This window comes from Microcebus murinus, chromosome 16 (assembly GCF_040939455.1).
Source record: "Microcebus murinus isolate Inina chromosome 16, M.murinus_Inina_mat1.0, whole genome shotgun sequence".
Classification (NCBI taxonomy): Eukaryota; Metazoa; Chordata; class Mammalia; order Primates; family Cheirogaleidae; genus Microcebus; species Microcebus murinus.
Genome location: NC_134119.1, coordinates 68,845,488 through 68,859,063, shown reverse-complemented (window position 1 = coordinate 68,859,063; position 13,576 = coordinate 68,845,488). Strand labels below are relative to the sequence as shown.

The following is a 13,576-nucleotide window of genomic DNA, read 5'->3' as shown; positions in this document are numbered from 1 at the left end:
ACCCATGGGTCGGACTCTGTCTGGCCTTCGTGTGTGTCGCTGGGAAGGGGCGTCTGAGAGCCTGCTTTCCTCTGTCCTCTCGTATCTGTCTCTCTGTTGGGATCTCTCAGGGTCTGTGTGTGACCCTCTCTGCGGGGCGCGCCGTCTCCTTCCTTCTGCCCCACCCCGCCCCCACCCCCATTCTCCATCTCTCCCTCCGCTAGCTCCCCAAAACCCCAATAACAGAGGAAAGCGAGCCCCGCCCTCCAGACCAGGCCGAGTGGACCTAGGGGGTCCGGTTTCCCCTGCCTGGGGCGGCTCTGACCGCTGACCGCCCCACCCCGGGCCCGAGGGAGGTGGGCGCTCCAGAGAGGGGGCCCCTCGCCTTCCCCAGTCGTCCTAACTCTTGGCTCCTCTACTGCCTCCCCCCCGGGCTAGTCTCCCCCTGGAAGAAGAAGAGTGGTGAGTGGGCACAGGACTGGTGGGAGGGCCCCTGTCTCCCGAACCCGCCGGCGGACTCGCCCCCTCCCGACCCCGGCCCCTCACTGCCCCACTCGCGCTTGCGCACGCCCGCTGGCCACGCCCACTGGCCCGCACCCGCTGGCCACGCCCACTGGCCGAGCCCGCTCCGTCGTGCCCCGCGGGGGCGCCCAGGGCTTCATCCGTGTCCTTTGCCCACAGAGTACGAGCAGCAGCCTGCGCCGGTACCCAGCATGGAGAAAAAGCGGACCGTGTATCAGATGGCTCTCAGTAAGACTGCCCAGCCCTGTCCCCGACCCCCACGACCCCGCCCTCGGGGTGCCGCATCCATCCACTCCGCCCCCCTTCCCTCCCGTGCACCCTTCGGGGGCCACCTTTGGGCCACCTCCACCTCTGAGCCAGCCCCTCAACCTCATGCCCCAAGGAGGCCACAATCTCCCGCCTCCCCTTCCCTTGACGGCGGGCCTGTTCCCTGGCCTGTTCCCTGGCCTGTTCCCTGGCCTCAGCCCTTCCCGCCCGGTGCCGCCTGCTGGCCTGCTAGCTTGTGTCCCCAAGCCGGACCGCCGTCCACCAGCACCGAGGCAGGGCTGCCCCTTGCCGGTTCTGAACGAGAGCCCCCAGCGGCCGAAGCGAGCTTCATTTCGCTGTCTTCCCACCCCGCTCGCCTCCCCCAGACAAACTGGACGAAATCTTGGCCGCAGCCCAGCAGACCATCAGCGCAAGCGAGAGTCCTGCGCCCGGTGGCCTCGCGTCCCTGGGCAAGCACCGACCCAAAGGCTTCTTTGCCACTGAGGTAGGCGGCTTGGGTTGGGGGTGCACACGCCCCCCTGGAACCACTTTGCTTTTTCCCTGTGCCCCATGCTGCTCCCGGAGGGGCCGCACGCCTCCTGGGGTTCCGTCCTTTCTCCCCACCTTGGGGGCCCCCTTTCCTCTCGGCCCATCCTCTCCCTCCTTCTCCCCTGCCCCCAGATGCCATCTCTCTCCTCTCCTCTCTCCACTAGCCATTGCTACTCGGGCTCACTTTCTTGTCCCACCTCTTCCTGTCCTTCTCTGTCCCCCCCCCTCCATGTTGTCACAAATGGAGCTCCCCCAGGGTAATGATAGGAGCTCAGCACGTGGTAGTTATCGAAATATTGTCATCTCTGTCCCCACTCTGCTTGTGTTTTCCCTCAAGAAGCTACCCTACAGAGGGTGTTGATCATTTTTGGACACTGTGTTTTACCTGGATTATCTCATTCGTTCCTTAGAATCATCCTGTGAGGTTCACTCAGTTGCTGGCCCATTTACAGAGGGGGAAACTGAGGCTCAGGGGAGCCAGGGTTCAACTCAAGCAGTCAGGCCTCTGACCCCATGGTCTGACCGCAGTCCTGGCCATGCTGGTGGGGCTCTGCCGGCCCCTTCCTGGCTGTCTACCCCACTGGGCTGTGCCTGTCACAAGAGCACGTTCCCCACCAGGACTGCCATCGCCACTGCCTCTAGCTGTCCCCTCCAGAGCCCAAACTCTGCCCTACCTCTCCTTAGCGCTTCCTTCCCTGCCCAAGCCCTGCGCTCTGGCCAAAGCCACCACTTAGTGGCCAAGGGGCCATTTGCACTGAGTTCTTTGGGCTTGAGGGGGCCACGGCCTGGCATAGTCTTTCTCAGGTAATGCTTATAAATGCACGAAGTAAAATATACAAGATAACAAAAGAAGTTACACAAAAATATAGTTAGCAAAATATTTTTAAAAAGCAGAATTTGGGATATCATAATATAAGGTTTTCATCAGCATGTTAGACAGCAAGATGAGACTGTGGATCTTAAACGGCTCTAATTTCAAAATCACGAGGACCATAAACACTATTTTGAAAAGTCTGCCACTGTGACAGGATATGGAAACAGCTGCGATTTCTACTGACGCTGTAGCACCGGTCTTGCTGAGACTCGCGGGGTTTGTTGCTTACGTCCTGAATTGAGGAAAGGTTGAGTTTTCGGTGGAGGATGATGAAAATAAATAAAGACATGTTGTTTTACTGTCCCAAGTGCACAGGCCCCCAAAAGTCAGTGCACGCTCCCACCCCCAAGGGTTAGACCACCTGCTCTATCTAGAGCGTCTTCTACTTTTATAAGGATCAAGAGCAGGGGACAGCTTTTGCACCAGGACTCCTGGAATTTCTTTCTGATTTAGAGGTGGGAGGTCCGGCCACTTCTCAGGGATTGGCAGAGTGCCTTGTGGGCTGCAGGCCCTCACTTTACGCTGGGCCTTGGTTTCTCAAGGAATCTGAAATCCCTGTGGCTGTTAAGGGTCACCTCTGTCCCCACCTCCCCTTGGGCTCAGTGTAAGTGTCCAAAGCACATGAGCATCAGAGCCAGGCAGGACATGGTTTCAAATCCTGACTGCCTCAAGCTTACAGTGTCATTTTGGACCGTGCCGCTTAAATTTCTGCATCTCAGTTTCCTGCTCTGTAAAATGGGGTTAAAGCTAAACCTTGCTGGTTTGCAGGAGGATTAAATGAGATCGACTCCCGCACAACAATCTCTTGACAAATGGTGGCTTGCTTCTTTCCCCAATTTCCTTAGTCTCATAGATGTTTTTCTTGTGCCCTCTGTCATGAGGATGTCCTTCCTCCCTTCCCCAAAACACTTACCCTGGAGTTTTTGAAACTTCACATCCAGCTCTGAGTTCCACAGACACCCAGGCCATTACCTGGGGACATCAGCTGGAATCTAGCCCAAACACCACTTCTCATTTCTTAATCCCCTCTGCTGCCTCTTTCTCCTGTCCTCTTCCAGCCTGTTCTTGAATGCCCTTGAAGACAGGGAGCTCACCACCTCCCAATGCAGTTATTCTATGTGTGGATGGACTTTTACAAAGTTCTTTCTTAAACGGAGCCCAAATCTACCTCCCCTGGGCTCCTACCTCTTTGTCACTGGTTTCTCCTTTTGTCATCTTCTGTCCTCACTCTCCAGTACCGCCTGGCAGTCCTCAGCAAACTTCTTGACAACCACCTGGGAAGGAGGGAGGGGCAGGAGAGGGAGAGAGAGCACCCCCGTTTTACAGATAAAACAGTCTCAGGGATTTGAAGCCACTTGCCCGCGGTCTCTGAGCGAGTGTGTTGAAGTCAGACAGAACCGGGGTCCGAGTCTGCTTCCCTTACGCCAAGGTTTCTAACAGCCGCACTGCGGACACAGGTGGTCATTGTTTCTGGCTTCTGCCTTTGGGAAGTCACCTGCTCGCTAAAGTGTATTTGAACCCCCAAATCAATATGCGCAAGTTTTTTGTGGTTAATCCTAAACAGATGCACAGCGGTGACAATTTGAAGTCGCCCTGTGTGCACGTGCCCAGATGGGGTTGGACGAGGCGATGTTCTGCCTTCTTGTTTCAGCTCTTACACTGTGAACAAGAGTTCTTTTCTTGGTCTATTTAGTGTTTTTGCATCTTTGTGCTTTTTATTGGTGATTTCAGTGTTTCAAATGTCCTCCAAGCACAGTGTTGAAGTGCCGTATAGTGTTCCTAAGTGCGGGAAGGCTGCGGTGCACTTTGAGGAGAAACGACGCGTGTTAGATAAGCTTCATCCAGTGAGATAAAGGGCTGTTGGCTGTGAGTTCCATGTGAATGAATCAACAATATCAACAATACAGGCCGGGCACGGTGGCTCACGCCTGTAATCCTAGCACTCTGGGAGGCCAAGGCGGGAGGATCACTGGAGGTCAGGAGTTCGAGACCAGCCTGAGCAAGAGCGAGACCCTGTCTCTACTATAAATAGAAAGAAATTAGCCAAACAACTAAAAATATATAGAGAGAAAATTAGCGGGGCACGGTGGCGCATGCCTGTAGTCCCAGCTACTCGGGAGGCTGAGGCAGGAGGATTGCTTGAGCCCAGGAGTTCGAGGTTGCTGTGAGCTAGGCTGACGCCACGGCACTCAAACCTGGGCAACAGAGCGAGACTCTGTCTCAACAACAAAAACAATATATATGAAGGTGTCTTTCAACAGAAATATACGTAAAACAAGGTTGTGTATTGATTGGTTGACAGAAATGTGTGGCAACTACATAGAACATACCAGAATGGACTACATTTGGGGCTGCATAATTCTTTGTTGTGGAGGCCTGTCCTGTGCCTTGTAGGATAATCAGCCACATCTGTGGCCTCTACCCTCTAGATGTCAGTAACAGATGTCTCCAGGTATTGCCCAATGTCCTAGGGAGGGCACAATGACCTCCTGTTGAGAGCCACTGCCCCACACCATTCTAAGGGCAAAAGATTTTCAGCCTTGGGTTTACCCTAAGTGGGCTTAGATTCAGGATGCCACCATATTGGCTCATTCATTTATTCAGTATTTATTGGAGGCCTGGGATGTACCCTCAATAATGCAAAGAAGTTTCTTCCTGCCTCCTTCCAATCTGCATCTCGCCCTCCCCTCACTCTGAATTTCCCTCCCTGGGGCTGTAAACCTCCCCCAGGCGTTTCCCTCAGACAAATGTGGATTCGAATCCTGACTTCCTCTAACTCTCTGTGCCACTTTGGACCACGTTACTTAGTTTCTCTGTATCTCAGTTTCCTGTTCTGTAAAATGGGGCTTAAACCAACCTTGCCTGGTTCTTATGAGGATTAAATGAGATTAACTCTCAACAGGTGGTGAGCCCCTCGGGCTAGAAAATAAACTAGAGACCCCCACCTTGATCACCGGTGAGCCCTGCCTGTGCCCCAGCGACCCCAGAACAGCACATCAGACCGAGCTCAGAGTCTCTGATAAGAGATTAGAGCAAGTCCCATGTTCATTCATTTAACAAATATACTGAGCGCCATGAGACGCCGCAGTGCTAGGCCCTCCCTGCGTAAACTCACTTGCAGGACAGCCAAGATCTTGGCACTCATGGAACTTGCCATCTGAGCGCCAGAGAGCCCCGCCCCAAGATGGTCCCCGACACCAGCCAGTAACAAAACCAGCTGCTTACCTGCCCCCACCTCCTAGACAGGAACCTCACAGGCACTCACCTGAGTTCTTCCGTGGGCCCTGTCCCTGTGTCTAGGAGACCAGTAGTCATTTGCCCTGTAGACCCCTCCCCCTTTCCTTTTCTCGCTTCTTGGATCTGTCCCTGGGTCACCCCCAAACCCTGTCCCTCTCACATTGGGGGCTCTCTCTGTCCCCATCTCCGCCCCTTCCCACCTGCCATTCTGATCCTTCTCACCCTCCACAGAGGCCCCTTCTAGAGGTTTCTGCAGCTCAGTGGCCTCTCTTGGCGTCTGGTCTCATTCTCCTGTGTCTCTCTCTCCCACTCTTTTTGGTTTCTTTCCCTTCTTGACTCCCCTGCTGGACCCCTCTGCATCTAGACCAGAGGCAGTGCGGGGTCACATGGTCACCCAGGGCTTCTGGGTTAGGTCTGTATGACAGTGAACAAGAGCAAAACGGTGTATAAGCTGCCACTACTTAAGGACGTGGAAACCGGGAGATGTCAACCCTTCCCCAAAGACACTCTCTGGGAGACCCGCAGATCCGCTGTGGGTCAAGGTGGTTCTTGGGCTGCATCTCCTCCTTGGGCTCAGCTGTCCGTCTGTCTGTCCCATCTGTATGGCTCTGGCTTCCTCAGCTACCACATCTGTTGCCCGACCACTGACACCCAAGGGCTCCCTTGTCCCCCAAGTCTGTGCATGGGTGCCGGTTTCAGCCTGTCTCTTCCTCAGTCTGGGAGTTTCTCTCTCTGTCCTGGTCACCTTCCCTGCTCTGTCCTTCCCTCCTGGGGCTGCTCTGGCGCTCTCTTCCTCAGGGTGGTCAGGACTGCCTTTCCCTCCCAGCCTCCCCGCACCCCTCTTGCTTTCCGGCTGTCCTACTTCTGTCCCTCAGTCATCTGTCTCTCCCCTTCTACACCCAATCTCTGTCCGCCCCTACTCTGCATCTCTCCTTTGCCCCATCTTTCTATCTCCCCATCTCTGTCTGTGTCCCCACCTCTGTCTCTGTCCCCACCTCTCTCTCCCCATCTCTGTGTCCTCACCTCTGTCTCTGTCCCCAGCTCTCTCTCCCCATCTCTGTGTCCTCACTTCTGTCTCTGTCCCCACCTCTCTCTCCCCATCTCTGTGTCCTCACTTCTGTCTCTGTCCCCACCTCTCTCTCCCCATCTCTGTGTCTTCACTTCTGTCTCTGTCCCCACCTCTCTCTCCCCATCTCTGTGTCCTCACCTCTGTCTCTGTCCCCACCTCTCTCTCCCCATCTGTGTCTGTGTCCCCACCTCTGTCTCTGTCCCCACCTCTCTCTCCCCATCTCTGTGTCCTCACCTTTGTCTCTGTCCCCACCTCTCTCTCCCCATCTCTGTGTCCCCACCTCTGTCTCTGTCCCCAGCTCTCTCTCCCCATCTGTATCCCCACCTCTGTCTCTGTCCCCACCTCTCTCTCCCCATCTCTGTCTGTGTCCCCCCCCTCTGTCTCTGTGTCCCCATATCTCTCTCCCCATCTGTCTTTGTCTCTCTGTCTGTCTCCCCACTTCTGTCTCTGTGTCGCCCTCTATCTCTGTCTCTCCATCTGTCTTCCCCTCGTTCTCTCCTCGACCCCCTCTCGGGGGCTATCTCCCTAGCAGGAACGTCCCAGCCCTTTGTCATCCCAGCGCCCCAGCACGGGGCCCACAGCTATTGAGAAGGTGACAGGGGAGCCGGCCTGCAGGTCGGCTCACTGAGGGGGGAGTCTGCCCGGCAGCCGCTGACGTCACGGGCAGCTGGCTCGCTCTGATTGGCTGCGCCCTCTGCGCGGGAGAGGATGTCCCCCGTAGTTGGTGGAAGTGAGCCTGCCCCCTCTGGAGTCCGCCGCCTTCTCAGACAGAATTACGGCTCTTCCGTCACTGACATCTCTGTCGCTCTGACCCTTCTTATGTCAATCTAACCCATTTTTTTGAGTCTTCCTCTTCCACATCGAAGTGTCCTTTGTCACCTTGCGAATCTAACGCCCGCTCGTCGTCACTGCCATCCTCTGCAGTCGGGGCACCCCTCCTCGGTCACTCTGAACCTTCCCTGTGGCTCTGACTGCTCCACTGTCACTCTGGCCAGTTCCCTCTGATCCCTCTCTGTCACTCTGACCCCTGCCCTGTCAACTCTGACCCTTCTCATCCCTCTGACCCCTCTGCTGGCACCCTGCTCCCTCCCCCATCACCCTGGCGCCCCCAGTCCCTCTGACCCCACCACCTGGCCTTCCTCCCCTCCTCACGGGGCCTCTCCTCGCCTGGACTCTCAGCCTTCGCCCTCAGCAGCCCTGCAGGCTTCCTGCCTGGTCGCCCCTCTCCTCCCTCTTCACACCCCTCCTTCCCCCGTCCTTTGATCTTAGCGTTTTCCAGCTCTGATCTGTTTTCTCAGATGCCGCCTTAATCTCGTCCCTACTCACTGGCGGACTTAGGACAAGACCCTTCTCCCCCTGGCCCCCAGCCAGTTTCATTCTCATCCAAATGGGCACAGTCAGCCCTAACTCACGGCCCGTGTGGGGACTCGGGCACGCTGTCCTTGTCTTTTGCAGGGCTCTGCCCCCTGACAGGCACAGCCAGCTGCAGGACAGGACAGAAAACCCAGCAGGGTACTTACTGGCTGAGGCTTAAGGAGAAAGGGGAGAAGAACTGGGCAGGCTGAGACTCGGAGGAGAGCAGAATGGCAGGAAATCGGTCAGAGTGGGGACGCGTTCAGGAGACACCTCCTGGCGCCTTCTTGGAGCTGGCCCTGTGCTGTTTGATGGGGACGTTCAGAGGAAAGGGACAGAGGTTTTGCCGTTGGGGTCCTCCCCATGTCCTTCAGGGTGTCTTGTATCACCTCCAGTGAGTCTTTCATTCTACCAGTATTTATTAAGCACCTACTATATACTGGACCTGATACTGGGCTCTGAGAGTGTAGGAATGAACCAAACAAGGTCACTTCCTTTAGCGAATTTACATTTGAGGGGATAAAATGTAGCAGAATTGGGTTCTGTTGTATGTGAGGAAAAGAAACCAAATAACAGTGGCTTGAGCAAGATAAATGGTGTTCTCTCGCTCATGTTAAAGTATTCTGGAGTAGGGAATCTCAGGCAGGTTGGCAACCTCCATGATCATGAAGTCTTAGGATCCTTCTCAATTTCGGCTCCACAATCCTAGCCTTGCTTCCAACCACAAACTGGCCTCATAGTCCACGAGGGCTGCTGGTGCTCTAGCTATTGCACTAGCATTCCAGGTAGCAGGAATGAGGAAAGGTAGAAAGGCAGAAGGGCAAAAGAGGGCACCTTGCTGCCTCTTGGGTTACCTCTGAATCTTCTGAGAAGTAACATATAACCCTTCCACTTATGCATCTGAGCTGGCCTCCTTCACATTGCCACACCTAGCTGCAAGAGAAGCTGGAAAGTATAGTCTTTCAATAGGTGCCAAATAAGATTAGTGTTTTCTTACCAAGGAAGAAGAGTGGGATGGGTACTGGGTAGGCCACATGCCCAGGTAGACAGACAGTAAACAAGCAGGTGAATAATTATGACTCCAAACTGGCACAAGTTAAGGGAGTAACAGGAGGAAGCCCCTCCAGGGAGGAGGCCTTGGGGCTGAAATCTGAAGGAAACGTGAAACTTTCAGACCTTACCCAATCCCACCTTTCCACAACCTATCTGTCTGATCTCATTTTCCATCCCTAAGCCCCTGGCTGCCCTGCTGTAGAGGCATCAGCCTCCTTACTATTCCTTGAGCATGCCAGGCCCTGTCACCCCAGGGCCTTTGCACCTGCTGTTCCCTCTGCCTGCAATACTCTTCCTCTACATATCTGTACAGCTCCCTTTTTCACCTTCAGGAGTTTGCTCAAATAATAATCTCTCAATGAGGCTTTCCTTGGCTACCTTATTTTATTTTATGTATTTATTATTATATGTTCAGACAGTCTCACTCTGTTGCCCCAGATAGAGTACAGTGGCGTCATCATAGCTCACTGCAACATCGAACTCCAAGGCTCAAGTGATGCTCCTGCCTCAGCCTCCAGAGTAGCTGGGACTACAGGCATGCTCCATTACAGCCAGCTAATTTTTTTTTTTTAATTTTTAGTAGAGACAGGGTCTCACTCTTGCTCAGGCTGGTCTCGAACTCCTGAGCTCAAGCAATCCCCCCACTTCAGCCTCCCAGAGTATTAGGATTACAGGCATGACCCATGCTGCCTTATATTAAATTATACTCTCCCTCTCTCCCATCGCTTACCTCCATCTGGCCTATGTTATATTTTACTAATTTCTTTTGTTTATGGCCTGCCTGCCCTTCCTGCAGGCTGGGGTATTTGTCTCTTTTGTTGCATCTGCAGCAGCTAAAACAGCCCCTAGCACAGAGGAGGTACTCAATAAATATTTGTGAAATGAATGAATGACACACACATAGAAATAGTCCCAATGCAAGGAGGTGAGTGCAGTGAGAAGGGTAATACAGGCCATAAGGAGGTCTAGACTAGCTGTGATGACAGAAATGTGCTGTCTACACTGTCCAATACAGTAACCACCAGCCACAGGTGACTTGAACACTTCAAATGTGGCCAGTGCAATGGAGGAGTGGAATTTTAAAAATTAATTTGAATGAATTGAGGCCGGGCGAGGTGGCTCACGCCTGTAATCCTAGCTCTCTGGGAGGCCGAGGCGGACGGATTGCTCAAGGTCAGGAGTTCGAAACTAGCCTGAGCAAGAGCGAGACCCCGTCTCTACTATAAAATAGAAAGAAATTAATTGGCCAACTAATATATATACAAAAAATTAGCCGGGCATGGTGGCGCATGCCTGTAGTCCCAGCTACTCAGGAGGCTGAGGCAGGAGGATCGCTTGAGCCAGGAGTTTGAGGTTGCTGTGAGCTAGGCTGACGCCACGGCACTCACTCTAGCCTGGGCAACAAAGCGAGACTCTGTCTCAAAAAAAAAAAAAATTAATTTGAATGAATTGAAATTTACATCTGCATGGCTAGCGGCTACTGTATGGGTCAGTGCTGACCTAAAGGAAGGGGGCAGTCAGGCCAGGGAGGACGGCCAGGGTGACAAGGAATTTTCCCAAGCGGAGCGCAGCACGGAGAAAGGATGTTGCAGGCAGAGGGACCAGCACATGCTGAGGCTCAGAGGTGAGAGACAGCACAGGAAATTCAGAGACCCCGGAAGGAGTCAATGGCGGTGGGAGGGCCAATGGCGGTGGGAGGGCCAATGGCGGTGGGAGGGCGGGGAAGGAGCAGAAGGGGGCGTGGCCGGAAGAGAAGGCAGTGAGGGGCCCATCCCAAAGGTGGGGACCTCATCCTGAGAGGGTTTCCTCTCTCTGCACTTCTGATCTCAAAGGTGGAGGAGGAGACACACAGGGTCACCTGGCAGAGGCTGGGGAGTCCGGGCCCAGCAGTGCCTGACATTGGCAGGTTCTCCATCACTTATTCGTTTGTCATGATCTTGTGGAAAAGCAGGCTCTGTTTGGAGACTGGGGACTCAGCAGGGAACAAGACAGAGAAAGTCGGGGGCCGGGCGCGGTGGCTCACGCCTGTAATCCTAGCACTCTGGGAGGCCGAGGCGGGTGGATTGCTTGAGGTCAGGAGTTCGAAACCAGCCTGAGCAAGAGCGAGACCCCGTCTCTACTATAAATAGAAAGAAATTAATTGGCCAACTAATATATAGAGAGAAAACTAGCCGGGCATGGTGGCGCATGCCTGTAGTCCCAGCTACTTGGGAGGCTGAGGCAGGAGGATTGCTTGAGCCCAGGAGTTTGAGGTTGCTGTGAGCCAGGCTGACGCCACAGCACTCACTCTAGCCTGGGCAACAAAGCGAGACTCTGTCTCAAAAAAAAAAAAAAAAAAAAAGACAGAGAAAGTCGCCACCTTCAGGCAGGTTTCATTACCAACATCTGGGAGCCCTTGACACTTCTTCCTTTCCAAAAAACAAAAAAATTAAAAGTTTGTATTTTATGATTTTGTTGGTGCAGAGATGAATGTTATCCAGGCTGGATTATATTCGGAATTTTTCCCTTCTACTATGAAAAGAAATGAGAACATTTGCCCTAGAAGGATCGTGAGCCCTAGGTGGCTCTGCCTCCCAGCGGCTGCCAGCCCAGGGGAGACAAGGCGACAGACAAGCGAATACTCAGGGTGGTTTCAGGCGGAGATAGTTGCGGTGGAAGAAAACAGGACAGGGAGAGGCAGCAGACAGTGACAGAGGAGGGGCAGGGAAGATCTCGCCGAGGAGCGGACATCTGAGTGGAAAACTGAGAGATGAAAGGGAACCTGTGACAATACGGAGAAAGCCATTGCCAAGAGAAGAACCGGGACTTGCGCGTGTTCTCAAGCGAGGACAGAGCTGGGCTGATGGCGAGTAGGGGAGGTGGGACTAGGGGCACGTGGGAGATGGGGGGTGGGGTGGGGACCACACAGGCTATTTCAGTGCCGGCTTCCCAGAATGAGAGCTCGAGATGCCAAGGGTTTGCTCAGGGGGACCCCTCGTGGAGTGGCCCCTGCTGCAGTCTGTCTCCAGCCTGACCCCACGGGGAGCCCTGGGATGTGACCCGCACCCAGAGTTGGCCCTGCTTCGTGCCTCCGTGTCGGTCTGTCGCGTGCTGCGGGCTGCTCCAGGAGGCGGGCCACCCAACCACCTGGGCCTCGGTAGGAGGGCGATTCCCCAGAGCGGCAGGCAGGTGGCACTCACGGTGGCGGGTTGGGTGCTGCATCCCGGTGGAGGGGACCTGGAGGGGCACCAGCAGCGTCCTCCACGGAGGGCCTTGCAGACAGCAGCCGGGGATCCAGATCCCCTTCTAACTGATGCGGGGTGTTGCTGTAGGGTTTCAAGCAGGGCAGTAGCACACCCTGGATTTCTTTTTGACGCTTGTGTGAAAACAGACCGGAAAGGGGGCAGTGGGGACAAGGGTGGCAGCAGGGAAACCAGGGAAGAAGCTACCTCGGCCAACCAGGTGAGCGGCGGCGGCGGGGACTTGGCCGGGGGCAGGGGCAGGAGGATGCAGGGCCCAGACGAGTGTTCGAGTGATCCTAGGGGAAGTAGAGCAGGCAGGGTCCCCGTGCTTTCTTTCTCCCGGCCCCAGATTCAGAAAGCTTCCCCTCCCCCAAGCCCCTTCCAGCTCCTTCTCACCGCTCTCCCTGCCTGCAGGGGCTTGTGAAGGAACGGGGACGGCTGTCTGGAGAAGCCACGAGCCTGCAGCCCTGACTGATCTTTCTCCGCTATCTTTTCTCTCTGCCTCCCCGACTGCTGCCCCAAAGTCGAGCTTCGACCCGCACCACCGCTCCCAGCCAAGTTACGAGCGCCCTTCTTTCCTGCCTCCGGGACCTGGGCTCATGCTCCGGCAAAAATCCATTGGTATGTCACCCAGAAGGGCGAGGATAAGGGATGTGGGGGTCGGGGGAGGCCGGGAGGATGACAGTTTATAAGGGAAGCAAGGGAGCTTAGAAATGTTCTTTTCTGCCTCCGTATGTGGCCGTAGTTCCATCAAGTTGGGGAAAGAATTTGAGCTTTGTAGCTGGGCAAACTTGCGTGTGAATCCTGGCTCCTTTCCTTCCCAGCTGTGTGACTTGGGGCAGGTGGCTTCACTTCTCTGGGCCTGAGGCTCTGCATCTAGAAAATGAGGACATTATTGCCCCTGCCTGGGTGCAGTGAGCCGAAGCCTCCACCTCAGACCCTCGTTCCTTCTCCCTTACACCCGATTTTCCATCCATTCATTCATTCTATTATGCAAATGTTTGTTGAACACCTCCCACGTGCCAGGAATTGTTGCAGACTGCCAGGGACGTGTCAGTGAGTAAAACAGACTAAAGGTCCTGCCCTCAGGGAGCTTACCTCCTGGCGTGGAAAGACGGACAGTGGATCTAAGGGGAAAATTATATAGTATGTTATTATATATTATATATATTTTATACATAGCAGTGGTAAGTGCCATGGAAGAAAAGGGGGAAAAGGTAGAATAAGCGATCAGGAGTGCTGGGGGCCATGGCAACATCCGGAGGTAAGGCATTCCAGGTGGAAGGAACAGCCAGTGCAAAGGTCCTGAGGTAGGTCTGAGCCTGGTGTGTTTACAGAACAGGGAGGAGGCCAGTGTGGCCAGAGTTGAGTGAGCACCGGGCATGAGGGCAGAGAGGGGACAAGGGTCTGGATCCTGCAGGTTCTGGTGGGCCATGGTGAGGACTTGAACTCTTACTCTGAGCAGAGGAAGGA

The 13,576-nt window shown here is 54.6% G+C and overlaps 1 protein-coding gene across 4 annotated transcripts in view; it reads left to right on the top strand.

Moving 5' to 3' along the window:
• Positions 1–13,576, top strand: part of SHANK1 (SH3 and multiple ankyrin repeat domains 1) — a 50,771-nt gene that overhangs the window by 27,589 nt on the left and 9,606 nt on the right. For 3 of the 4 annotated variants that reach the window (XM_075993265.1, XM_012754145.3, XM_075993263.1), the window contains 4 exons: positions 418–441; positions 661–729; positions 1,134–1,252; positions 12,628–12,724. In XM_075993265.1, the coding sequence (XP_075849380.1) occupies positions 418–441; positions 661–729; positions 1,134–1,252; positions 12,628–12,724 (309 nt within the window). The remainder of the gene's footprint in view (positions 1–417; positions 442–660; positions 730–1,133; positions 1,253–12,627; positions 12,725–13,576) is intronic. The other variant, XM_075993264.1, reaches the window with a different exon arrangement.